The sequence below is a fragment of the Saimiri boliviensis genome, chromosome 11, assembly GCF_048565385.1.
Source record: "Saimiri boliviensis isolate mSaiBol1 chromosome 11, mSaiBol1.pri, whole genome shotgun sequence".
Taxonomy (NCBI): Eukaryota; Metazoa; Chordata; class Mammalia; order Primates; family Cebidae; genus Saimiri; species Saimiri boliviensis.
In genome coordinates, this window is record NC_133459.1 from 75,237,634 (window position 1) to 75,264,565 (window position 26,932).

General features: G+C 39.5%; 1 protein-coding gene and 1 non-coding gene across 3 annotated transcripts in view; both read left to right on the forward strand.

Moving 5' to 3' along the window:
• AK5 (adenylate kinase 5) overlaps positions 1–26,932 on the forward strand; it is a 309,166-nt gene that overhangs the window by 145,258 nt on the left and 136,976 nt on the right. For both annotated transcript variants that reach the window (XM_074381039.1, XM_003921394.4), the window contains exons 7-8: positions 5,299–5,389; positions 13,229–13,305. In XM_074381039.1, coding sequence (XP_074237140.1) covers positions 5,299–5,389; positions 13,229–13,305 — 168 coding nt within the window. The remainder of the gene's footprint in view (positions 1–5,298; positions 5,390–13,228; positions 13,306–26,932) is intronic.
• On the forward strand, positions 15,966–16,027 carry LOC120366196 (U7 small nuclear RNA). Its single transcript, XR_005580935.1, has one exon. It is a non-coding gene; the product is annotated as a U7 small nuclear RNA (small nuclear RNA).

The window sequence follows — 26,932 nt, forward strand, 5'->3', positions numbered from 1 at the left end:
TAATTTTACAAAAGGAGGTAGGGAAATAATTTTCTGACTTAGCTTTTCCTTCACTGGCTTTTCCCAAATAATATAACAGTTCAGTAGGAAAATATAAAGGAATAAATTACTTAAATATTCTGAAATGTCTTCAAGATAATAAATAAAAGTAAAAGCAGGCCAGGCACAGTGGCTCACACCTGTAATCCCAGCACTTTGGGAGGCCGAGACAGGCAGATTACCTGAGGTCAGGAGTTCGAGACCATCCTGGCCAACATGGTGAAACTCTATCTCTACTAAAGATACAAAAATTAGCTGGGTGGCCGGGCATGGTAGCACATATCTGTAATCCCACCTACTTGTGAGGCTGAGGCGGGAGAATTCCTTGAGCCCAGGAGATGGAGGTTACAGCGAGCCGAAGTCATGCCACTGCACTCCAGCCTGGCCCACAGAGTGAGACTCTCAAAAAAAAAAAAAAAAAAATAGGAAAAGCTACAGTGTTGAGACTTCCACCTCTTACCAAGTTGGAATGAAAAAGACTGGATTTTTCCTTCCCACATGAAACAAATAAATAAACAGAAGAAAACCTTCTTAAGAAAACAGTTTTCAAGACACTGGACATCAAGCAATGAAGTGGTCCCTCGTAGAAGGGAAACAAATGCAATGAGCCCTGCAGAGCCTGGAGATGTTTCCAGGCGACATGCAGGAGAAACAAAATCCTTTGGAGACTGGTGGATTCCATGAGTTGAGGAGATGGAGCTGAAAGTCCAAGAAACCAAGGTGGCTAGAGTTTGCAGGACAAAAGTATCAGAGATGAGAGAGATGCACAGATAACTCTGGAAATATGCAGAGGGCCTAATCAGATATTCAGAGGCCACCTTATATCTGTTCTAGTGACTGCCTGTTTTTTTCCCCTTGCTTTTAGAAAAAACACGTACCGGAGTAGAATGGCTGCCTTTGTCTTAGTACAATGATCTTATGCCACCTGGTAGGATGGAAAGTGTCAGTCATCCCAAGTTCAAATCCCAGCACTTCTGCATCCACATGGGGAAATTGCCTGACGCTGAGAAAAAAACCATCCAAAAAGATTAGAGGAAATAGTACCTGGTGCTCACACCAGGCTTGGAATAGCGCCAGTGTCCTTCAGATACACTGGAAAACTTCATAATTCACAAAACATTGGGGAGAGGCTTTACTCAACAGTGAGGAATAATTAGCCCTAAACCAAATATTGCTCTGATCCAACATAACAAATCTTAAAAGCAAGACCTTTCTGAAAGATGAAATTGTTTCCAAGTAACTAAACTACATTCCAGAATATTTATAGAAATACAAAAATATCTAGCACCCAACAAGGTCAAATTGTCAGTGTCTGGCATCCGGTAAAAAATTACCAGGCATACAAAGAAACAGGAAAATATACCCATAATGAGGTAAAAGAAATCAACTGAAACTGACTCAGAACTGACATAAATGTTAGAATTAACAGAGAAAGACATTACAAGTAACTGTAATTATATTTCAGATGTTTAAAAGCTTAAATAGAGACATGGAAAGTTTTTTGAAGGCTCAAGTCAAAGAGTTGAAAACTATAATGTCTGAGATGAAAGATGTCTAGGATGGGCTTAACAATATATCCACACAATGGAACACTAATGAGTAATGAAAAGGAATGAACTATGTATATAACAACATTAATGAATCTCAAAATAATATTGCTGAGTGAAAGAGCACAGGCAAAAATGGATTACATGCTGTATTATTTTATGTAAAATCTAGAAAATGCAAAATCTGTAGTTACAGAAAGCAGATAAATGGTTACCTGAGGAGAGGAGAAGGGATTCCAGAGGGGCATGAGGAGTGCTTGGGGGTGATGGGTATGTTAACTATTTTTATTTTTATGATGGTTTCATGGGTGTATACATATGTCAAAACTTACTTGTTTTTCTAAATATAATTTCAACTTTTATTTCGATTTGAGGGTACATGTGCAGATTTGTTACCTGGGTATGTTGCATGCTGCTGAGTTTTAGAGTATGATTGACCCCATCACCCAAGTAGTGAATACAGTACCCAATAGGTAGTTTTTCAGACCTTGTCCCCCTCTTTCCCTTCACTCTCTAGTAGTACCAGTGTCTGTTGTTCCTGTCTTTATCTCCCTGTGTACCCAGTGTTTAGCTTCCACTTATAAGTGAGAACATGTGGTATTTGGTTTTCCTATGCTACTTCACTTAGTATAATGGCCTCTAGATGCTTCCATGTTGCTGCAAAGGATGTGATTTCATTCTTTTTTATGGCTTGTGTCTTATTCCATGGTGTATATGGACCACATTTTCTTTATCCAGTCTACCACTGATGGGGACCCAGGTTGATTCCATGTATTTGCTGTTGTGAATAGTGCTGTAATTGACCATATGAGTGCATTTGTCTTTTTGGTAGAATGGTTTATTTTCTTTGGATATATATACAGAATAATGGAATTCCTGGGTCAAATGGTAGTTCTGTTTTAAGTTCTTTGAAAAATCTCCAAACTGCTTTCCACAATGACTGAACGAATTTGTCCTCCCACAAATAGTAAAAATGTTTCCTTTTCTCTGCAGGCTCTCCAGCATCTATCTTTTTTTGACTTTTAAATAATCGCCTTCTGACTGGTGTGAGATGGTAACATTGTGGTTTTGATTTGTATTTCTCTGATGAGTAGAGATGTGGAGCATTTTTTCATGTTTTTTGGCCACTCCTAAGTCTTTTTTTTTTTTTTTTTGAGAAGCATTTGTGTCTTTTTCCCCACTTTTAAACTGGGTTCTTTTCTTGTTTGTTGAATTGTTTGAGTTTCTTATAAATTCTGGATATTAGACCTTTGTTGGATGCATAGTTTGTAAATATATTCTCTCATTCTGTAGGTTGTATGTTTACGCTGTTGACCATTTCTTTTGCTATGCAAAAGCTCTTTAATTAAATTCCACTTGTCAATTTTTAAAAGTTATAATCACCATACTTTAAATATGTGCAGTTCATTGTATATCACTTAGAGCTCAGTAAAGCTATTTTTATTTTTGTTTGTGATTTTATCGATTTTTTCTTTTCTTTTAATTTTTTGTTTGGGGGCACATATAAAAGTTTGTTACATAGGTAAACACATGTCATGGGGGTTTGCTGTACATATTATTCCATCACCCAGCTATTAAACCCAGTACCCAATAGCTGTCTTTTCTACTTCTCTGCTTCTCTTCCCCAAGCCCCTTAAGTAAACCCCAATGTCCATTGTTTCCTTATTTGTGCTCATAAGTTCTTATCATTTAGCTCCCACTTAGAAGTGAGGACATGTGGCATTTGGTTTTCTGTTCCTGCATTAGTTTGCTAAGAATAATGACCTCCAGTTCCGTCCATGTTCCCACAAAAGATATGATTCTATTCCTTTTTATGGCTGCATAGTATTCTGTGGTATATATGTACCACATTTCCTTTTTCCAATCTGTCATTGATGGGCATTTAGGTTGATTTTATGTCTTTGCTATTGTGAATAGTGCTGCAGTGAACATTCACATGCATGTGTCTTTATGGGAGAACGATTTCTACTTCTCCAGGTATACACCCAGTAATGGGATTGCTGGGTCAAATGACAGTTCTGCTTTTACTCTTTGAGGAATTGCCATATTGCTTTCCACAATGGTTGAACTAATTTACACTCCTACCAACAGTGTATAAGTGTTCCCTTTTCTCCACAACCTCACCAGCATCTGTTATTTTTTTACTTTTTAATAATAGTCATTCTGACTGGTGTGAGATGGTATCTCATTGTGATTTTGATTTGCATTTCTCTAATCAGTGATATTGAGCTTTCTTTCACATGCTTGTTGGCTGCATGTGTGTCTTCTTTTGAGACGTGTCTGTTCATGTCCTTTTCCCAATTTTTAATGGGGGTGTGTTTTACTCTTGCAAATTCAAGTTCTTTGTAAGATGCTGGATAGTAGACCTTTGTCAGATGCATAGTTTGCAAATATTTTCTCCCATTCTGTAGGATCTCTATTTGTTGGTAGTTTCTTTAGCAGTGCAGAAGCTCTCAAGTTTAATTAGATCCCACTTGTCAATTTTTGCTGTTGTTGCAATTGCTTTTGGTACCTTTGTCATGAAATCTTTGCTTGTTCCTATGTCCAGGATAGTATTCCCTAGGTTGTCTTCCAGGAATTTAATACTTTTGGGTTTTACATGTAAGTCTTTAATACATCTTGAGTTCATTTTTATATATGATGTGAGGAAGGGATTCAGCTTCGATCTTCTGCGTATGGCTAGCCAGTTATCCCAGCACCATTTATTGAATAGGAAGTCTTTACCCCATTACTTGTTTTTGTCATAGTAAAGCTATTTTTAAAAACTAAAGAGACAAAAATGTGTTAACAAACCACTGAAAAACTTGGAAAATCAAGAATTTGTAAATATAACTTATTTTAAAATATTTAAAATGTAAATTTTAGAGAATGGTAAAATAAATATTTAAGTCACTAATTTTTGGTACATCTAAATCTATAGAATCTGTAGACTACATCTGTAATATTATATCTAGTATAGTATCTGAAATTTGTTTTGGAGATGGTGGTGGTGTTGTTTTTGGAGACAGAGTCTCAGTCTGTCCACCAGGCTGGAGTTCAGTAGTGCCATCTTGGCTCACTACAACTTCTGCCTCCCGGCTTCAAGTGATTCTTGGACCTCAGCCTCCCAGATAGCTGGGAATACAGGCATGTGACACCATGCCCAGCTAATTTTTTTGTATTTTTAGTAGAGATGGGGTTTAGCCATGTTGGCCAGGCTGGTCTTGAACTCCTGGCCTCAAGCAATCCACCTGCCTCAGCCTCCCAAAGTGCTAGGATTACAGGTGTGAGTCACTGCACCCAGCCTCTTTGTGTGTGTGTGTGTGTGTGTGTGTGTGTGTGTGTGTGTGTTAACAATAAGCTTAGAACATCTTTCCTCTTACTGTTTAAGAACTATATACTTTCATATTTTTCAAATTAGAAAAATGAAGTCAGAAAGCCACAAGGTAAATTTCAGTTATTTTTTTCTAAAATGTGCTCCATAAATTAAGAAAATATTACACATTTTTTAAACCATAAGTGACTGTACATTTACTCCCTAATACTCTTCTCTGTTCAATGGGAGGTCTGGGCTTAAAACCCTCTGAATGTCTGATTAAAAACTCAAATGCTTTAATTCCTGTTGTTCTGCCTCATTAGAGATACAGTTGTGTGACGGATGCTCATTATATTTTTGAATTAGCTAATTTGTGTATTCTCACATTCCAAACTTCTCTGTCCTCATTTCCCCCAGTTTGATGCTGACCGTGATGAGGATGAGGTGTTCTATGACATCAGCATGGCAGTTGACAACAAGTTATTTCCAAACAAAGAGGCTGCAGCAGGTAAGTCACTGTGTCCTTTAGACAGCAGTACACCGTGATCACCTGCCAAATGTCTGGGACTTTGTATTAATGGATGAAGCTCAACAAACTGCCACAAGGTTTAAGGATGACACCATTCTCAAAGTCTCATACTTCCTGGTGTAAAAATAAAAGTACGAAACAAAACAGAGAGAAAGGGCTATAAATCTGTTCCTTATACTTGCTGCTTTTCTTCCAGTCATTGCACATGTAAATTAGCAGGTAGTCACAATACAACATAGGGCACATAGGGCCTATGTTACTATAAAAGAAAAATATCTATACCCATACTTTGTTTAACAATTAAATTTACAATATCTTCTGGACCCCCTAGCTCATAGGATAGGTTTCTCCCTCATTGCCTGGAAAAGGCATCCCCTCCAATCTGATAGCCACTGGCATCCCAACACACAGCTCCTGGGTGACCCTCCCCCTTTTCTTCCTAAGTGCTCTTGCCAGAGCTTTGACTTTGGATGCTGATGTAGAGTAATCACACTACCTAATGGAGGCAGTACTCACGGACTTTTGACTTTGGACACTGATGTAATCACACCCCCGAATGTAGGCAGTTCTCACGGTTCTGTCCTGACCCTCCTCTCATTCTCTCCTTACTCTGATCCTGAGTCAATACTCATTGTCACATGTGGCGTCAACATCAATTCCATCTGGATGACTCTCCAATCTTAGTCTCAGTTCTGACATTCTTTCTTCTGAGTAATGATCTCAAAGGGTAAAGACCAAAAACATGGGGCCGTAAAAAGGCTAAACACTTAACATTTTAAATCACTATTTGAAGCCACCTAAGAGTAGCTTCAAAGAAAGGCAAAATTACAAGGGTAAGGTGGTGGTCTTTCTGGGCAGACCCACAGAATGCAGATAACTGATGTAAACTCATCTGCCTAACTTTCTGGTGAGATTTATAAAAAGCTGGCCTCAGGCCAGGCGCGGTGGCTCACACCTGTAATCCCAACACTTTGGGAGGCAGAGGCGGGTGGATCACGAGGTCAGGAGATCGAGACCAGTCTGGTCAACATGGTGAAACCCTGTCTCTACTAAAAATACAAAAAATTAGCTGGGCATGGTGGTGCGTTCCTATAATCCCAGCTACTCAGGAGGCTGAGGCAGGAGAATTGCCTGAACCCAGGAGGCGGAGGTTGCGGTGAGCCGAGATTGTGCCATTGCACTCCAGCCTGGGTAACAAGAGCAAAACTCCACCTCAGAAAAAAAAAAAAAAAAAACTGGCCTATTGCAAGAAAGGTGAAATACCGAGAATCATGTAAGATTGTGAAACACGACTACAGCTGCTCTGAAAAATAGTACGACTCCTGTGCTTTTCAACTTAATATTTTCTATAGAAGATGCTTTAGAGGTGACTACCTCTAACAACAAATATTTAACTGCTAGATATCTCAGTTTGCTAATACAGTGGTGTGGAGGGGCTGATTTAAGCCACCCCTTCTTTGGGATGCCCAGGACTCTGTGGCTTGCTGGTGGTGTTTCTGCATTAGAGTGCCTTACCCTGCAGTGATGCAACCGTGCTGGTTTCTGCACTAATAGGAAACTGCCCAAGGACAGGTGCTGTGTCCTCATTCTCTTAAAGTCCCCTTGGTAAAGTGCATGGTGGCTGAGCCTTAGCAGCGGCTTCCAGGTATGTACTTTCTCCTCTGAGCTCGTGAACAGAAGGCTCTGCTTACAGCCTCAACTCCCACTAACTCTTCCCCTCCCAAGACCCCCTGAAAGCTGGTTTCTGCTTCAGCCTTACAATAAATCTGTTTTCTCTAAAACAGCCCTTGGTGAATAAAGTGGAGTACACTAGAAGTAAATGGTACCTCCCCTACAGGAGCCAGCCACTGTGTAGCTCCAAGATACTGTCCCTGTTAAGGAACAATGGTGAAGTCTCCTGGCTTATAAATGTTGATGACTCACCCAATAAATAAGTCACATCCACGGCCTCTACTCTGTGAATTGTTAGCCTCCAGGTTTGGTCCCTCTGCTATTCTTTTCTCTCTGCTCTCTGAACTCTCTTTCTGCAGAATCCCAGCTGCCCCACGGCTCCCATATCGCCTCCTATGAATGGCATTCAATTCTCTTTCTCTCACCTCGACCTTTCTCCAGGGAGCCAGGCAGAAATGTTCTTGCCCGCACACTCCACACTGATCATCATTCCCCAGGGGGCACCTTGGGATTCCAAACCTTTGTCTCTGTTCCCACTGCATTCACCAAACGCTTTGTCATTCCTTATCCCTGGCCTTTCCTGTCTGTCCTGAATCTCCTGCTGCCATGGGGATCCTCACAGAATGCAGCTCTAATCATCCTGCCTTTCTGTAAAAACAAAACAAAACAAAAGAAAACCTTCCATGACGCCTGCAGGCTGGCCACCAGTACCCTTATCATAGAAGAAAGCTCCAAATCCTTTGCTGTCCTGCAGTGGTCCTGTTACTACAACAGCACCTCCCCCACATCACTGGCATCAGCTCCCCGCAGTTCCCTAGTACCTGGAGTACCTTCCTGCCTCAGGCAGTGTCCACCTGCCCTTCTCTCTGCTTAGAAAACCCCCTTCCTCTTTTGCTTCTCTCCACTCTCACAACTCCATAGAGCCCCATCCTGCACCTGGCCAGACTCTACTTTGTGCCTCAGGGTAAACGTGGTGATTTTCTCAAGGAGACTTTCTCAGACCTCACCCCAGACTAGATTAGGCCCTTGAATAGCACCCTGTGACCCATAGGTATGTCAGGCCTTTTCTTAGGATTACCATTGCTCTGACCCTCGGCTCCTTCAAGTTCTGTCTGCAGTATCTCCTCTTCATTGGAGCCCTCCGCCAACACTTCTGGCAAAGCCGTGTCGCTGTATCACTCAGCCGCTCTGGGCCTCTGTTCCTTTATCTATAAAGAGGGGATAATAATAGCAGCTACCCCATAGGGTTGTTCTGAAGAATATACAGTTTCTGTGTACAAAGCATGTGGCTGTCACATTGAAAACACTATCTGTGAGTTCATGTCTTTGCAGAGGATTTGAGGGCTCATGGGGAGAAGCCAATCTTACACAATACAACTTTCCCCATTTTCCTGGGTCTACTTCTGCTCTCTTCTCCCTCTCTGCCTCCCTCCCTCCCCCAACCCTGTCCTGGAGTAACTGAAAAACTCTCGCTTCCCCTTCTCACCCAGAGCAGCCCACCAACACCCAGATCCCTCAAGGAGTTCTAATCCCAAATACTGTCAGAATGTTTTTCCAAGTAAATACAGTGCTCTTCCTACACATTGTAATGAACACTTTCCGTGCCGGTGGAATTCAAGCTCGATTCTCAGTGCTTAATACAGGGCAGGCACTTATAGGAGACATTTAATATTTGTAGCGTGGATCAATGAGCAAGAACTGTAAAGGTAAAGTGGAAGTGTCCTTTCGTTTTCAGTCATTTGGTACATACACATTGAACACATACACCTTCTAGGTTTTGTTCTTAGATTCAGAGATGAAACAACTTTTACAGTTTCATTTTAATGAAACCGTAAATTAAAAGTTTACAGTTTAATGAAAATTACATCATAAGCTACCCCGTAAGAGACAGGACAAGGGAGAAACTGTTTTCCTCAGAGGGGGCAGTTTAAGGGTTGGAGGAGTTTTATTTACAGACACCTTTCCCTACTCAGGAAGCCCTGCAATTTTAAGAGTGTCTTTATTGGGTACTCAAAGTGGGAGGAGGATTTTTCTAAAACTTTGAGTTAAAGATCCACTAGGAGGAAAAACATCTGTAACCTTGTCCCAGAAAATAATATGGTTAGCCTCTGGTACCTCCAAAGCCAATTTGTATCATCTTCCCACTTAAATTTAAGGAGCCAACCTGAAAATAATATTCCAAAAGGCCATTCGGCATCTAAAACTAGTAGCACTGGGTGTTTTTGTGTGGTTCTGTATTTCAGTTCATACCTTTCTCAGTCATCTATAGAAAGAATATTTTAAAATCTGAAAAGAAATTGAAAAATTCAAAATAGGGGAAATGAAAGCTACACTGTCCCCTTTTCATAACATCCTAATTTTGCTGTCTTTTTTGAGTAACAAGATCATTACAGGTGTTTTATGTGTTCAATTATCCAATGAAAGAAGGCAGTAATGTGTACATTTGTCTACATTTTCCTCTCTATTTTTGTGTGTCAAACCTTTGGCTATTATTAAAGGTCCCATTTTCAGCAAACCAAGAAACCAATGCTAAAAGAAGATGAAAGCCATTCAATCATTATCCAAGATGATAATGATATCCTTTGTCTGTTGCCTCCTATGATATATTAATACTGTTGCCAGGAGCAACAATGTTTCAAGAAATTTCATCCCTAATGACACAATAAAATTCCTGTTAAGAGCATTTTATTTTGACAGAGCGAGACTCCATCAAAAAAAAAAAAAAAAAAGCATTTTATTAGGAAATCCAGTCACTCTTTCTTTTAAACAAAGGTCTTTTCATTCTACCATTGCCGAAGATAGTTTTTCAATTACCTTGCTCTGTTTTCCGATATTAATGTGTAATATCCATTAACTGAGTTGTTTAAGAGCCCTTCATGTTGTCCTTTTTGAAAACAACTGAAAGAACAGTTTCTAACTAAACAAAATAAGTAGGACACGGATACTAAAAGCAGCTATATGTTTAAGAATATTTCGTGTTCAAATCAGAGTACTCACTCCACATGAATCACTCTAAATACAGGTGAAATGAGGGTATTATTTGAATCCAAGTAGCTATCACAACTTCCACTAATCAGTGACAGATGATCATCATATTGTGGAGGTAATGAAAGTAAGTAAAATTTGTATCGTTAATGATGCTGTCAATAGCGGCTTCCTAGAAAGGAGCATTGATTGTTACCAGCTTGAATGAGACTCCTTAATTCCACTTCTGATTGTTCCATTTCCACAGCCACCCCTGTGAGCTGTGTGATCATCAACCACTTACTGTTCCTCATTTTCTCAGCACATGGACTTGACAGGATGCTTCCCCAGGTCTTTTCCTGTAGAGCACTGCAGCGAGGGAATCTGAGTAAACCCATGTAGATTGCCCCTGCTTAGAATTTGGAGTCAGCATCATTGTTAGAAAGAGAAGTAGGAGCTACTGGTTCTGCCTTTGGTCTCAGGCACTTTCTACATGACCTAGCCCAAGATTTTTTTTTTAACTTTTCTGCATCTCATTTTCTTCTTCTCTAAAATGAGAAGTGGGTTCCTGTGAAACAGACATTGAAAGTTATGATAAAAACCACAATTTCTTTTGTACCAACCTGACAGTTCTAAAATGTCTTATTATCTTATAATGGAAAAAATTATGTATTTTTATTTCTGATATTTACTGCCTCACAACGGAAGTGCAAACTGACCTTCAAACTGCACTTTAACACAGTCAAGTATTTTGGCCTCAAGACGTACCTTACAAAATTCTTTATTTGAAACAAATATCAAAAGTACAAAGATAGAAAAATTATATATAATCCCACTAATTTAAAATTATATATGTAAATTAAAGCTTCCCACCTCTCCCCTCTGATCTCTGCTAATAGCATGGTGTGTAGTCTTGCCAACTCCATTCTATCAACCACCTTCTGAACAAGTAGTCTGGCAAGGGCTGTGCTGGCGACGTGACTGGCATCACCCAGAGTTGTTCCAAACACACTTAGGCAACTCTTCCTGGCAGCTCTGTGATTACTTTTCCAAAATGGTTTCACGGTTTAATATGTCCATTTTGAAAAACTTTATCATTCTTTAAAAAAAAAAAGTAAAGATATAAACACAGTAAACACTGGTTTTACTGCCTAGAACTTAATCAACTTGCTAATGGCTATTTGTCAAGTCGGAAGACAACAGGGACAATGATAAGAAAAGGGGAAAAAAGAAAAGAGACGAGAAAAGACTGTGGGAGGACATACCCCAACTCATTTTGAAAGAAAACACGAAAGCAACATCAGGGACAGCTCTGTATCTGAGAAATGTTTGAGGTGCTTGACGTTTTTTAAAAATTCATCTTCATTATGCAGTACTCGTTGTATATTTTGACTAAGAATTATTCGCCAAGGCCAAGTTTACAGTGAAACATAGGATGGTTTGTTTTTTCACAGCATATATAATATTTTATGGGCAGCACTGAATTCAGTCTTTCTGGCTAGTTAGATGATATCTATTTCCTAGCAGGAAAGAGTTATTAAATGAGAATGATGAATCAGTTGTGCTTCAGAAGTCTCATTGTAAAAATGACCAGTTTAAGTCTGAGCCTTGGGGATTCATGGGTAAGTGATTTAATGAAACCTGTAGTACCTAAGGGAAATAATCTCTCTATTCACATATTAAGTTAACTTGAGTCTTCTCACCTTCAGCAACTAAGGTGACCCGAAGTCTTGAGGAAAAACTAGAGTTTTCATGGAGTAAGCAAACTCAGCCCTTCCTGTTTCTGGAAACCCCTTACTCTCCTCCCACTCTGTACTTTGCTCATAGTGTTCCTTCTACTGTGGGGGGAAACCCCACAGAAGCCAAGGCCTCAGTCTGCTCTCATATAAATATAGAATTAGAAAAGAATTAGAGATATAGTTGCATAGTTATTCACATGTAATCATAAATATATACACATATATAATCATATAATCTTTCATCTTACTCATATGTCTCAGGTCAAGAAGGATGGGACTCAGGTGGCATTGGAAAAAGAGGGGACCCTAAGGCAAGATGCTCTAAATCCTCTGTCACGCCCACATAAGGGCTGCTGGAGGGCGCCTCAGCTGTGCGGCAGCACCAGCGCTGTGAAAGCGCCCGCTGTTTAGCCAGCTAGGGAAGGAGACGTCCAAGATGGCCGAGATGTCTCCTTCCTTGGGGGAGTTAGGAGAAAACGCTGCTCTTCCAAGTTCTTGTGGTAGGCCTGGCAGCTGTCAGGGAGGCCCATAGACATCTGGGGGCTTAATTGTCTCTGTGATGCTGTGCTTCAGCGATCACGGTCCATGTGTACTTTCACGTTCTGCTTCTGAACCTGCTTCCTCTCTTTCTTAAAAGATAAGAATTAGTAATTGTAACATAAATCTTAGTGACCTTGTTATTTCTTGACAAGTATGAAAAACGTGATGATGCCTTAGGTTTTCTCCTCACCTCAGCTTCTTGAAAATCCTGAGCCCCTGTTTCCAAGACATGAGATTTACCTGACTCTGTCACTGACCACCATTACTTCTCTCTACCTACACTTCCTCCTGTTTTGTACTCAATAAAAGTCAGAGTATCCAGGCACTCCGGGCCACTGCTGGACTCTGAATTTTTGTTGGCAGTGGACTCCTGGGCCCAGACTTTCTTTTCTCTATCTCTGTGTCTTGTGTCTTTATTTTCACAGTTTCTCATCTCCACACCAGCAGTGAGGGGCACAGAGGATCCTGTAGGGCTGGACCCTACATTCTACCTCCGTTATTATTGCAAATCCTGAAACTGCTCCCCCTCCTGGATGATCTGTATTCACCCTCAAAGTTCAGGATCACAGATCCTCGTGAAGGATCCTAACTCCACCATCGCCTCCACTACTAGTCAGTATTAGTAGCTCACTCTCTTGGGTTGCTGAACGTTTAATAATAACCTCTTATTGACAAATTATTCTCCCTCACAATATTTTCTTCTTCTTAAGGGTGCAGACAGTATCCAGAGTCACTGCACTTTCAATCTCCAGCAAAACATTGTACCTGGCAGATGAGAAGAGTACAGAAATGTTTCTGAATTTAATGTAACATAGGAAAATATGGGAATCCAGTGAAAGACTGTTTGCTTTAAAAACATACACTGACAACCTCCATCCACTAGTCTTTTCTTTCCTAATTTTAGGTTCAAGTGACCTTGATCCTTCGATGATATTGGACACTGGAGAGATCATCGATACAGGATCTGATTATGAAGATCAGGTAATTAAAATCTAAAAATAGTACTCTACTTAAATGCTTTTAAGTTGGACCTTTATAAATGTTTTATGAAAATTTGAATTATAAAAACTCATTTTGTGAAATATATACAGATAATTAATGACATATTACATGATAAATTATAGTAGTCAACAGCTTTTTTTCACTAAGTTTGGCTCTTTGGCACTTCCTCATCCAAAATCCAAAACAGCAGTGAATTAAGGAAAACTTTGTGGTCGAAAATTAACATGGGATAGAAGTGAGGTTCTCTTGCCCAAGAATTTGCCTGTGTCTCTACCCCTTTCCACTAATAAACTATTAATATTTACTGAGCATCTGCTACAGGTTCTGGGCTCTGCTATGTTATTGCTAACTGTATCAGTTCATTTTCACACTGCTGATAAAGACATACCTGAGACTGGGCAATTTACAACAGAAAGAGATTTAATGAAGAACTTACAGTTCCATATGACTGGAGAGGCCTCGCAATCATGGCAGAAGGCAAGGAGGAACAAGTCATGTCTTATATGGATGACAGCAGGCAAAGGGAGAGCTTGTGCAGGGAAACTCTCTATTTTAAAACCGTCAGATCTTGTGAGACCCATTCACTAACAGAACAGCACAGGAAATATCAGCCCCTATGATTCAGTCATCTCCCACCAGGTCCTTCCCACAACATATGGGAGTTTGGGGAGGTACAAGGTGAGATTTGGGTGGGGACACAGAGCCAAACCATATCACTAACCTGTGGAAGGGAATGATGACCAAGGAATACATAGCCACAAAGTTAAGTATATTTTCTCTTTGAATAAAACTGAAGACATTTATCTGGGTCATTTTCCTCTCAACAGAAGAACTCCCTCTGCTGCTACATTTTAATGAACCAAAATAGTTGGCAAATGATCCAACTCCCTAATTAGGCTTTATTTTTGAAAAAGGAAAATGTCCAAAACTTTCTTCTGCCTCTCATCAGTGCTCCTTAGCAATGGCTAAAAGCCTAGTGAACATGTTCCTAGTAATATTCATCCTGTGATGAATATTAACTAATATTCATTACAAATAAAGCAAACAGATATGACCATTGTCCACATGTAATGGCTGGCTGTATATTTCATACATATTCAGAAGCTATTTCCTTGAGTATTATGTTCTTTCCTTATAGCACACAGCAAGGAGATGATGTTGGCAAGTGCTGTAATAGCTACCACATGTTTATAGTAATTTTTAACCTCTATTAAGTGCTTATTATATGTAAAACATCATGCCAATTTCTTATATTAACTCACCAATTCTTCACAACATCTCTAGAAAGTAGGAATTATTGTCTCTATATCACAGACAAAAAAAAAAATAGGACTAGAAGAGTAATTTACCCAAGGTTACATAAATGGTTTCACAGTGGGGATGTGAACTTAGGGCACATTCTCTAGCATACCCAAGACTGGAGAATTTACAAAAGCAAGAGGTTGTACTGCCCCTGCCACGATGTACTGCCTCCCATCCTGCCCTCTAAAGGCAGGCCATTCAGTGATATGTATTGGGAGCCTTTTCAGTTGCTAACCCATAAGACCCCAGCAGAGACTAATGCAAAACCACCACTTACAATAAAAAATTACAGACAGCACAAAGAGATGATCCACAACAAGGAGGCCAGCTAGTTAAAGAAATGGAGGCTCCACGCCCCCACCAACTAGAAAGAACAGAAAAAATCTGAAAGAAATCATAATATAAGGATATTCAAAATATTGAAACAAATACATGAACAAATGGAAAAGAAGAAAGAAAAAGGAAAGAAACAGGCATTGTAGGCACATACAAAAATATTGTCATTGAAATAGAAATTCAATTAATGGTTGAATAGTAGACTAGATGCAGCTAAAAAGGGACTTAATAATAGAGTAGAGGAAATTGCTGTAGAATAAAACACAGAGCTAAATAGTTGTCAAATATGAGAAAGAACTTAGGAGACATTGAGGACAGCATGATTGGTTCAACATATTCTAAAAGGAATTCCAGAACAAGAGAATGGAGGGGATGGAGGTAAGGTTGTATTTTAACAGATAAGAGCTGAGAATTTTGCAGAGATGAAAAAGGCAAGTCCCAGTCCCAAGATGCAAGGAACATATCCAGTCCTGAGCAGGATTTTTAAAAATCCTCATCTATTCTTTTTTCACTTAGTCATTCAAGTATTAATTAGGTACCTACTATGTGCCAGTTTCTGTTTAGGTAGTTGGAATATATGATTATGTAAAACAAGCAAGGGCTCTTGTAAAAAGGTGAAAATTGAGCAATGACTTAAAATTTTGAATATCCTTATATTATGATTTCTTTCAGATTTTTCTGTTCTTTCTAGTTGTTGGGGGTGTGGACCCCCCATTTCTTTAACTACATCAGACTGGGGAAGACAGAGGGTAAACCATAAACATAGTAAATTAGTCAGTTCTCTAGATTGTCAAAGGTGATAAACTATGAGAAAAGAAAGTAGAACAGGGTAAGGGGGTTAGGAATGCTGGGGATGGAACAGATTACTTAATGCATTAATCGGGATCTCCAAATTAAATGGTATGCCCTGATTAAAGAGGTGAAATTTGAGCAATGACTTAAAATGTAACGTAAACCAGCAGAAGATGGAAGAGAAACATAAAATATTAAAAGTGAAAATGTAATGTTACAGCTCTTTTAGAATTTATCTAGCAGGCTTTCTAGTTTTTGCTGGAAAGCCCAGAGAAAATTTTTTTTAAAAAAATTAAAAAGTGAAAATGCAATTCCTATAAAGGAATAATTTTGTTTGTAGCAGATTAAATGAAACAAGAACTTGCATTTATTTAGCACGTACTCTAAACCAGGAGTGTGTTTTATGATTTACATGCATTATTGCTGATCCTTACAATAACTCACGGAGTAAGCTCTGTTAATCCCTAACTTACAGACAAGGAAATTGAAGCTCACAAAAGTTAACTGACTTCCGAAGACCATCAAGCTAGCAGATTTTAGTGTCAGGAATCATACTTTGATTTGCCTGGCACCAAAATTTTTTCTTCACTTTCCCCACTCCAATAAAGCTGTTAACAAGGTCGCTAGTAATCTTTTGCCAATTCCAGTTAACCTTTTTCAGTTATCTTTCTTGACCTTTGCTGCATTTGACACTGTAAACTAGGGATCACCACACTTTTTCTGAAAGGGCCAGGGAGTATAGGTATTTTAGGCTTTGTGGGCCCATATGGTCCCCGGCAACTACTCACACTTTGCCATCATTGTGCAAAAGTAACCATAACAATATGTCAATAATGAATGTGGCTTTGTTGCAGTAAAACTTTATTTGTTGATACTGAAATTTAAATTCCATATACGTTTCATGTCATTTATTTTCACCATTTAAAAATGTAAAATTTATTCTTGTGGAAAGGCCGTATAAAAATAGGCAGCAGCGTGGATTTGACCTGCAGGCCGTACTTTGGTGACGCCTGTCATGAACCACTCCCCTGCTCTTGACATTCTTTCCATTCACTTCCAACATTTCTAGAGCTTTTAATACTGTTCTGTGTGCTTCCTATTTATTGCCCCATTTTACCCTGAGAAAACTATGTTATTATTATCCCAATTTTACTGATGAGGAATCTGAGGCACAGAAAAATTAAGCAGCTTACCCAAGGTCACACCGTTGGCAAGAGGTAAAGCCAGGATTCAAAAGGAAGAGCTAAGATTCAAATCCAGCTGTGTGACTCCAGAGCCAGCAGCAGGAAAGATAGGCTAGGCTCTGCTGGTGTAATAAATAAATCTAAAATCTGAGCGCTTTCCTTCCAGAGGTCCTTTTACATGTGACCTCCAAAGAGATCATAGATGGGAAGAAGAACTTGAGGAAGATGCACCTGTGTTTAATTGCAGATCACCCCGTCTCACAGTCAGTAGCAACCCTAGTTACTTGCTCTACCTAGATGCAAGGAAGCTGGGAAATGGAGCTTATTTCTGTGCCCAGGAAGGGAGAGAAGGGCTTGGTGAGCACCAAGCCAGTCTCAGCCACAAAGCTTCTGCTCCTTACCACAGGCTGCAGCACCTGCCTCCCTGTGATCCCTTGCTCTTACCTCTCACTTCACTCATTCTTGGTTTCCTTGCTGAACTCCTCTCCATCAGTCCATCATTTAAGTGGGGACACTCCCCAGCATACTGACTGTGGCCCCTTCTCTCCTAACTGCACATGTTCTCCTGTGAGAAGCTCAGTCACAGCCACGGCTTTGACTTTACTTAGAGCTTCCTGGTGAGTTCCTGTTGCATATGTCTGACTACTACGTAACACCAGTTGGATTTCCCATGTGCACCTCAAATTCAACATGTCCAAAACCATGCTCACCATCTTCCCCCACAAAATCTGTTCTTCCTTCTGTTCTTCCTATTTCTGTGAATGATACCACCATTCTCCAGCTACCCAAGCCAGACACAAGGGTGTCTTCCTATCCTCCTTCCTTTCTCTTTCTTCCTACATCAGTTTGATCAAGAAGCTACTCAGTTCTCCTGTGCAGGAATTGCTGCTCCCACTCCAGTTCCACTGGCTGTACTTTGGTTCACACTCTCAGCCAGCCTCCTAACCTGTCTCCTTGCCTCAGTCTGTTCACCCATTGAATTATCTTCCTGAAACCACACGCAATCATGGCATTCCACGGAGTAAAACTTTTCTTGGCTCTTCATTGATTTCAGAATGAAATTGGAATCTCTTAGAAGATTCATAGAAACTTTCAAATCTGAATATGACCATTACATTTTTCTTAAAACTCATCCATTGCCACACAAAGCCATTCTCAGTTCCCTCAAATGGATCATGTTTGCACTGTCCCTTTCCTCTATATGGAAGCTTCCTCAATCCTATTTGCTTCTGTCCCATGTAACCTCTACTCATGCACCATCAGGACCAAGCTTCCCCTCTAGGAAGCCCTTCTCTTGTTACAAGTTTGGTTCACCTTCTCAGGGGGCCCAAGATACTCTGTGTTGTTACATTATCTTGCATTTCAGGTAATCTGTTCTGCTCTCTGTATCCTCAGTGCCTGCCACGGAGCCTGGCATATGACATATGCTCAGTAAATTCCCATTTGAACTGGAGTTCTTCTACTTAATGTGTGATATTTTTATGCCTTACCCCTGAGCCCCTTTTGAGCCTCAGTTTTCCCTTTGAGAAAATGATGGTGACAACCCCACTTAGAAGTAGTGTTGTCAGAGGGAGTGCAGAGTACCTTGTACAGAATAAATGCTGAGTAAATGTGAGTTCCCTACCCTCCCTCCTCCAAATATGACTGAACTTTTTAAGATAGCCTTCTACAGCTGACAGAGGCCATCACTTCTTCAGCTAAGTGAATGCCAGTTGTCTGAGCACTTCTGATTCCTGGACTGGCATGTGACACACTTAGAAGTTGCTGCTCTATCCTAACAATGAGGAAAAAGCTGAACAACTGAAAAATCAACAGTCACTCTTAGATCTGTCAGAGAAGTGAGCTTATAGGATGAACCATTGCACCAAAGATTGGGAAGACAACCAGAGAATCACAGCTTACCTGAACAGAAACCCACAAGCAGAAACATCTGTGGAAGCCCGTACCTGGGCGAGAAACACTAAACAGTGACAGTAGATGGAGGTTCCATGTGGACAATATGAGAGTTAAAAATCCCAGAGAGATCCAATCATGGGACCCCCACGCTTCTGTAAGTCTTACCTCCAGTAGCTTTGCCAGGTCCTCACAGTGAATATCCGGAAAAATTCCTCTCAGTCTTCTGGCAGCAGGAAGAGAAAACAAAACAAAACAAAACAAAATTTGAAATATGCTGAAGCATTCTGCTCTCCCTAACAAGGCTTGCCCTCAGAAGAAACTATTTTACCAGGGCCTGACATTTCTAGAGCAAGAGAAAACTCAACTCTAGTCCCCTCTAGCCGTCCTGTCCCACCCAAAGGGGGAAATAGTTTCGAGAAGCACTGGCAAAGTTCGCAGTCCAGGGGCACAGGCTCACCAGGAGACTGAGACCTGATTTTAGCACTATAGAACACTTCCCTGGTCCCATACTTTATCATGGCATTAGTAAGATTATTTACTGTGGTTCCTTTTATTCAGTATATTGTGTCCATCTGTCAAGGAAAAATTGCAAGGTACATCAAAAGGCAAAAAGCATGATTTGAATAGACTGACTAAGCATCAGAAAGAGTCATATTTAGCAGGAATGTGGGATTATCAGGCCAAGAATATTTTATTTTATTTTATTTCATTTTTTAGAGACAGAGTTTTGCTCTGTTGGCCAGGTTGAATTGCAGTGGCATGATCATAGCTCATTGCAGCCTTGAGCTCCTAAGCTCAAGCAATCCTCTTGCCTCAGCCTCTTGAGTAGCTAGGACTACAGATGTATACCACCATGCCTGTGGCTAATTTTTTTGTGTGTAGTTGGGGTCTTGCTATGTTGTCCAGGCTGGGAATTTGTTAAACTATGATTAATATGCCAAGGACTTTAACAATACAAAATAGACCACATGCAAGAACAAATGGATGATGTAAGCAGAGAAGGAAATTCTAAGAAAGAAGCAAAAAGAAATTCTAAAGATCAAAAACACTGTAATATAGATGAAGAATACTTTTGATGGGTACATTTAGTAGACTAAACATGGCTGGGGAAAGAATCTCTGAGCTTAAGGATATGACAATAGAAATTTTCAAAACTGAAAAACAAAGGGAGAGACTGAAGAAACAGAACTAAATATCTGAGAAACGCAGGACAGCTACAAAAGATGTAACATATGCATCATAGGGATACTAGAAGGAAAAGAAAGAGAGTAATGAACAGAAGCAATATTTGAAACAACATTTACTGAGAATTTCCCCCAGATTAATGAACAGCACCAAACCAGAGATCCAGGAATCTCAGAAAATACCAACCAGGATAAATGTCCCAAAACAAAAAGCCTTTGTATTCAAACTTCAGAAAATAAAAAATGGAGAAACAAATCTTAAAAGAAGCCAGATGCAAAAAATGCCTTTCCTGTAGTAGAGTGAAGATAAAAATCATACTCACTTTCTTTTCAGAAAATTTGCATGTAAGAAGAAAATGAAAGAAAATATTTAAAGCATTGAAAGGTGGGAAAAAAAACACCAACCTAGAATTCTGTACTCAACAAAATTATCCTTCAGAAATGAAAGACAAATAGACTTTCTGAGATCAACAAAAATTGGGGGAATTTGTTGCTGGCAGACCTGTCTGGCAATAAATATTAAAATAACTTATTTAAAGAAAAGATAAATGACATAGGGCCGGGTGTGGTGGCGCATGCCTGTAATCCCAGCACTCTGGGAGGCCAAGGAAAGCAGATGGCTTGAGGTTAGGAGTTCGATATTAGCTTGGCCAACATGGTGAAACCTCATCTCTACTAAAAAGACAAAAAATTAGCCAGGCATAGTGGTGCACACCTATGGTCTCAGATACTCAGGAGACTAAAGCAGGAGAATCTGTTGAACTTGGGAGGCGGAGGTTGCAGTGAGCAGAGGTAGCAATGAGCCAAGATTGTGCCACTGCACTCCAGCCTGGGCAATAGAGCAAGACTCCATCTCAAAAAAAAGGAAAAATGACATAGTTCAGAAACTCAGATCTATATAAAGAAAGGAAGAACATGAGAGCATGAATAAGTGAAGATAGAGACATTTTTCTTATTCTTAATTGATCTAACAGATGAGTATGTACAAAATAATAGCAACAATATATTTAATTACATATGATTATGTATACACGTTTATATATCAGTAAAATAAATGAGAGCAATGATTCAAAGAACAGAAGGGAGGAATTAGGAATGTTTTATTATTACAAAGTACTTGCACAACCTATGAAGCAGTAAAGTGTTATTTAAAAGTGGACATGAATTATTTGCAAATGTTTATTGCAAACTCCAGGGAAACTACTTAAAAAAGTGAGAAAAGAAGTATACTTGGTATGCTCTTAAAGGCGAGAAAAAGACTCATAATGCTCAATTAAAACTACAAAAGGCAGAAAAACTATGCAAGACAAAAATAGGAACAAAGAACAAATGCAACAAATAGGAAACAGTAACAAATATGGTATATATTAATCCAACTATATAAATAATCACTTTAAATTTCAGTTTACACCAATCAAATGACAGCAATTGTTAGAGTGGATCAAAAAGCCAGACCCCGGCCAGGCGCGGTGGCTCAAGCCTGTAATCCCAGCACTTTGGGAGGCCAAGGCGGGTGGATCACGAGGTCAAGAGATCAAGACCATCCTGGTCAACATGGTGAAACCCTGTCTCTACTAAAAATACAAAAAATTAGCTGGGCGTGGTGGTGCGTGCCTGTAATCCCAGCTACTCAGGAGGCTGAGGCAGGAGAATTGTCTGAACCCAGGAGGCAGAGATTGCAGTGAGCTGAGATCCCACCATTGCACTCCAGCCTGGGTAACGAGTGAAACTCCATCTCAAAAAAAAAAAAAAAAAGCGAGACCCCCACTATATGTTGTCTACAAGAAACCCACTTTAAGCATAAAGACACAAATAGGTTAAAAGTAAATAGAGAAAGATATACCATGCTAACACTAATCAAACGAAAGCAGGAATTGCTATATTAATTTCAGATAGAGCAGAATTTACAGGAAGGAAATTTAGAGGAAGGAAAGTTATCAGAGATTTTTAAAAAGAGCATTCCGGCCGGGTGCGGTGGCTCAAGCCTGTAATCCCAGCACTTTGGGAGGCCGAGGCGGGTGGATCACAAGGTCGAGAGATGGAGACCAACCTGGTCAACATGGTGAAACCCCGTCTCTACTAAAAATACAAAAAATTAGCTGGGCATGGTGGCGCATGCCTATAATCCCAGCTACTCAGGAGGCTGAGGCAGGAGAATTGCCTGAACCTGGGAGGTGGAGGTTGCGGTGAGCCGAGATCGCGCCATTGCACTCCAGCCTGGGTAACAAGAGCGAAACTCCGTCTCAAAAAAAAAAAAAAAAAAAAAAAAGAGCATTCCATAATGATTAAGAGGTTAATTCTCCAAGAGGACATAATTCTTAATGTGTACATGCCTAACAACTAACCATCAAAACACATAAGGCAAAAACTAGTAGAATAGCAAGGAGAAATAAATGAATTCGCTATTCACTACTGAGGCTTTAACACTCCTTTATCAGAAATGGACAGATCCGGCCAGCAGAAAATCAGTATGGATGTAGCTGGACTCAATAATACTACCAAACACCACCAGTCAACTGGATATAACAGATCTATAGACTGCTTTATCCAACAACAACAGAATATACATTCTTCTCAAGCTCACATGGAATGTTCACCAAGTAGTACTACATTTTGGGTTATAAAACATACCTTAACAAGTTTAAAAGAATATAAATCATATAGTGTCTGATCTCAGACCACAGTCAAATTAAACCAATATTCAATAACAGAAAGACAGAAAATCCCCAAATAATTGGTGATTAAGCAGCACATTTACACACACACACACACACACACACACACACACTTTAAGTTCTGGGGTACATGTACAGACACATAGGCCAAATAAAAACCTCAAGACATGTTAAAATATTTTGAACTAAATGAAAATGAAAATTTAACAAAATTTTGGAGCTACACCAAAAGCAGTGATAATGGTGAACTTCATACAATTGATTGCATATATTTGTATATACATTGAATTCATATATTAGAACAAAAGAAAATTTAAAAGTAATAAAAGCTTCCACCATAGAAAACTAGAAAAAGAAGAGCAAATTAAGTCCAAAGGAAGCCAAAGAAAAGAACTAATAAAAATTAAGGCAGAAATCAATGAAATTATAAATAGGAAATCAAAACAGAAAATCAGCAAAACCAAAAGCTAGATCTTTGAAAAGATCCATAAAATCAATAAGCCTCTAGCTAGGCTAACCAGGAAAAAAATAGCGAAACACAAATTATTATCAGAGATATAAGATGGGAAATCACTACAGATCTCATGGACATTAAAGGGATAATAAAGAAATACTATTAACAATGCTATGCCCACAAATTTGATATGAAATGCACCAATTCCTTGAAAAACACAGCCAAGACTCACACAAGAAGAAACAAACTATCTGAAAAGATATATATCATTAAATAAATTGAATCAATGTCTAATAATCTCCCAAAACAGAAAGCTCTAGATTCATTGGTGAATTTTACCAAACATTTAAGGAAGAAATCATATCAATTCCCTATGAGAAGATAGAAGCAGAGGAAATATTTTCTGACTCAATTCTATAAGCCATTCTCTATATACCAACACTAGACAAAGACATTACAAAAAAGAAAACTACAGACCAGTATCTCTATAAGTGCAGATGTGAAAACCCTCAACAACAGATGTAAAAAGCCTACAGCTAACAGCATACTTAATGATGAGAAACTCTAAGCTTTCCTGCTTTCCTGCTAAGAAAAGAAACAAGGCAAGGATGTCTCCTTTCACCATTGCTTTTCAGCATCATACATGGAAGCCCAAGCTAATGCAATAAGACAAGAAAATAAAAAGCATGTAGATTAGGAAGGAATAAATAAAAGTGTCCTTGTTCATAGATGAACACATAGAGTGGGAACTCATTTAGTACCACAAGGACAGAACTAAGCCATTCATGAAGGATCTGCCTCCATGACCCAAACACCTCTCATGGCCTCATCTCCAACAGTGGAAGTCACATGTTAACATGAGATAGGATGGGACAGAACATCCAAACCATATCAATGTCAGTGGCTTTTAGCTGTAAAACCATAGGCATAATTTGTGAAAGAAAACATTCACAAGCTGGACTCCATTAAAATGTAAAACTCTGCTAATTGTCTGAGCAGAGTGTGTAGAGTTGCTGAGCCCACACACTAAATTGAAAATGACACCAGGTTGACAAAGGTCACACCAAGGAAAATGTGTGCTGTTCTTCTTCTCTGTGTACTTTTTTGTTCATTGAAAATACCTGCTCAACACAGAGAAAACTATCACTTAAGTTCTCAAAACCTGAAGCCACACTTCTGCAGCTCCAGCTATCCAGGAGGACAGTTGCCCCATCAATAATACTAGGTACTTTTTACCATAGGGCAAAAATCCAACCGAAAATCAAAAACATTGATAAAGGTGATAGCGCAGGCCCTCTACTCCATTGTTAGGCTTATGTGTACCGTTCAGCTTCAAAGGAGGAGACATGCAGCTTGTCTTCAGACTTATGCTGTATCCAAGTTCTTAATCCCAACCCTCCCATCTTACCTAGAACCTTGCTCCATTCAATGGTACTGCTTTTTTTCCACAATGCTCTCATCTGAAAAGTATCTTTCTCTGTCTACTAACCTACTACCCCTACTTTTAGGAAAGAAGGGAGCCATCAACATTGCCAAATATCATAAAAAGGCCAAGTAAAATATTATCTTTCCTCTCCCCTTCCCTTTATCATCTAGTATGATAAAAGAGAAGTTGGCTCCCTGATCACATGTCCTTACCTCCCATTCTGCCCTATAAACATCTTCATTTCCCAGTTCTTACAGTGCCTGGGGTCCAAGACACTGATGACACTTCTACTTTCTCAAAACTCTTGCTTCCCTTGGCTTATGCCAGCACTATGGCCATTATTTCCTTGTATTTTCTCCCCAACATGGTTTTTCTTCCTCTGCCCTCTCTCTAAAGATTGTGTTCACTAATTCCGTCCTAGGACCTCTTCTCTAATTACACAATGATCCATCCAGGCTCATGCTTTCAACTGCATTAGTTTACTTATTTATTCAACTAATACTGAGAAAATTTAATGTGCCAGACTCTACATGAGGTGCTGGGAACACAGTGGTGGGCAAAAAATGACACAGTTTCTGCTATCATAGATCTTATAGTAGAAATAGACAAGAATAGTCAGAGAAATAAAACTGTCAAGTACTTGGGAGAAGAAGTGCGTGGTGCTGTGTGTAGATGTGGCCTGAGAAGTGAGGAAAGGCTTCTCTAAGCCAAAAGATTCTTGAATTGAGATCTGAAAGACTGGTCATAGGTAACGAAGTATGTGTGAGAACAGGAAAGAATTGGGGAGAAGGGATAGGGATGTTAAAAGAGGAAATAGGATGAAGCAGGAAGAAGCATGGCATCCAAAAGAAGACCAGGATAGCTGGAGTGCAGATGAGCCTGGAAAGTAGGGCTTTGTAGAGAGATTAGGGGTTTTGACTTTATCCTAAGACCAATAGGAACCTTGAAGAGTTGGAGTTTTTAATGAGGGAAGAGAGAGTGTTGACATACTTATATTTGTGTTTATTTTTTAAAAATAATTGTTCTGGCTGCAATGTAGAGAACACATTAGAGGAAAGCAGTCTATGGAATCAAAAAAAAAAAAAAAAAAAGGCATCTGTGGAGTCCAGAGGGAGAGGCTGCAGTGGTCCAAACAAGAGTTGATGGTGACACTGGACTAAAAAAGAGAACAGAGAGAAAGAGGTGTATTTGAGACCTTAATGAGGAAAATCAACAGGACTTCATGTTGGAATGATATGAGAGCCAACAGGGAATGAGCTGTTGAAGGTGACTTCTGGGTTTTTAACTTGCGCAGCTGTGTAGACAGTGGTGGCATTCACTGAGAAAAGACAAGTTCTGTAAAGATAGGGCATGAGTGTAATTTTAGACATGCTGAGTTCAAAGTGCCTCAACACATCCACGCAGAAAATTTGAGTGAGCAATTAAATATATAGGTCCTGTTCTCAGAGGAAAGATCTGGGCTGGAAATACGAATTTATGAGCCTTTTTAATGTAGATAGGACTTGAATTTGCTAGTGAAGATAAGATAGAGAAAGAAAACAAAATTGACAGGAGAAGAGGGTCTATAGCTGAACACCGAGGAAATTTAAAGGCTTAGTAGAGAAAGATGAAACAGCAGAAAGACATAGAAGAAGCCATTAGAGAGATTTAAGGAAAATCAGTAGAATGTGGTGTTCCAAAAGCCAAAAAAAAAAAAAACTATTTCAGGATGCAGGGAGTGCCAAATGTAGCTGAGAAGATAAGGAAGAGAGAGACTGGAAAATAATCATTGAATACGGAGGAAACTGAGGACTTTACAAAGAGCTATAAAGTGAAGACACTTAAGCATGTTTAAACTCACAGGAAACGTCTACTTGTTTGTGGAAAGGAGAATATAGAAGCACAAGAGAGGCAAGTCTGTCTGAATGTGGTAGAGCTGGGTTCTCCATCCCTGGTGGAGACACTGGCCTGAGACCAACAGAGGAACCACATGTGAATTACGACAGAAGGAACATAGGATAGAAGGGTGGGTTTATATATTTAATGGTGGGAAGTCGATGAGTTCCTGTAAGATGACTTCCAGAGGCAAAGCCATCTGTTGAGATTTCAAGGTTTCAAGAGAGAAGAAGCCTGAGCTGTTGTGAAATCTAGCAGGCAGCATGCTAAGGAAACACAACAGGATTACCAAGCATTTCATTTGATAGGGAATTGAGAGCCCATTTGAAATTAGTGACTGGAAATTTATTTTGACCAATCAGTCATTTTCACTTTTTTTCATTCTTTTTGCAAATGTATATTGGGTGGCCCTAGGTAGCAGACACTTTTGTAGGCGTTATACTGAGTGTGGTGGAACTTCTAGCAGGACACAGAGAAGGTCA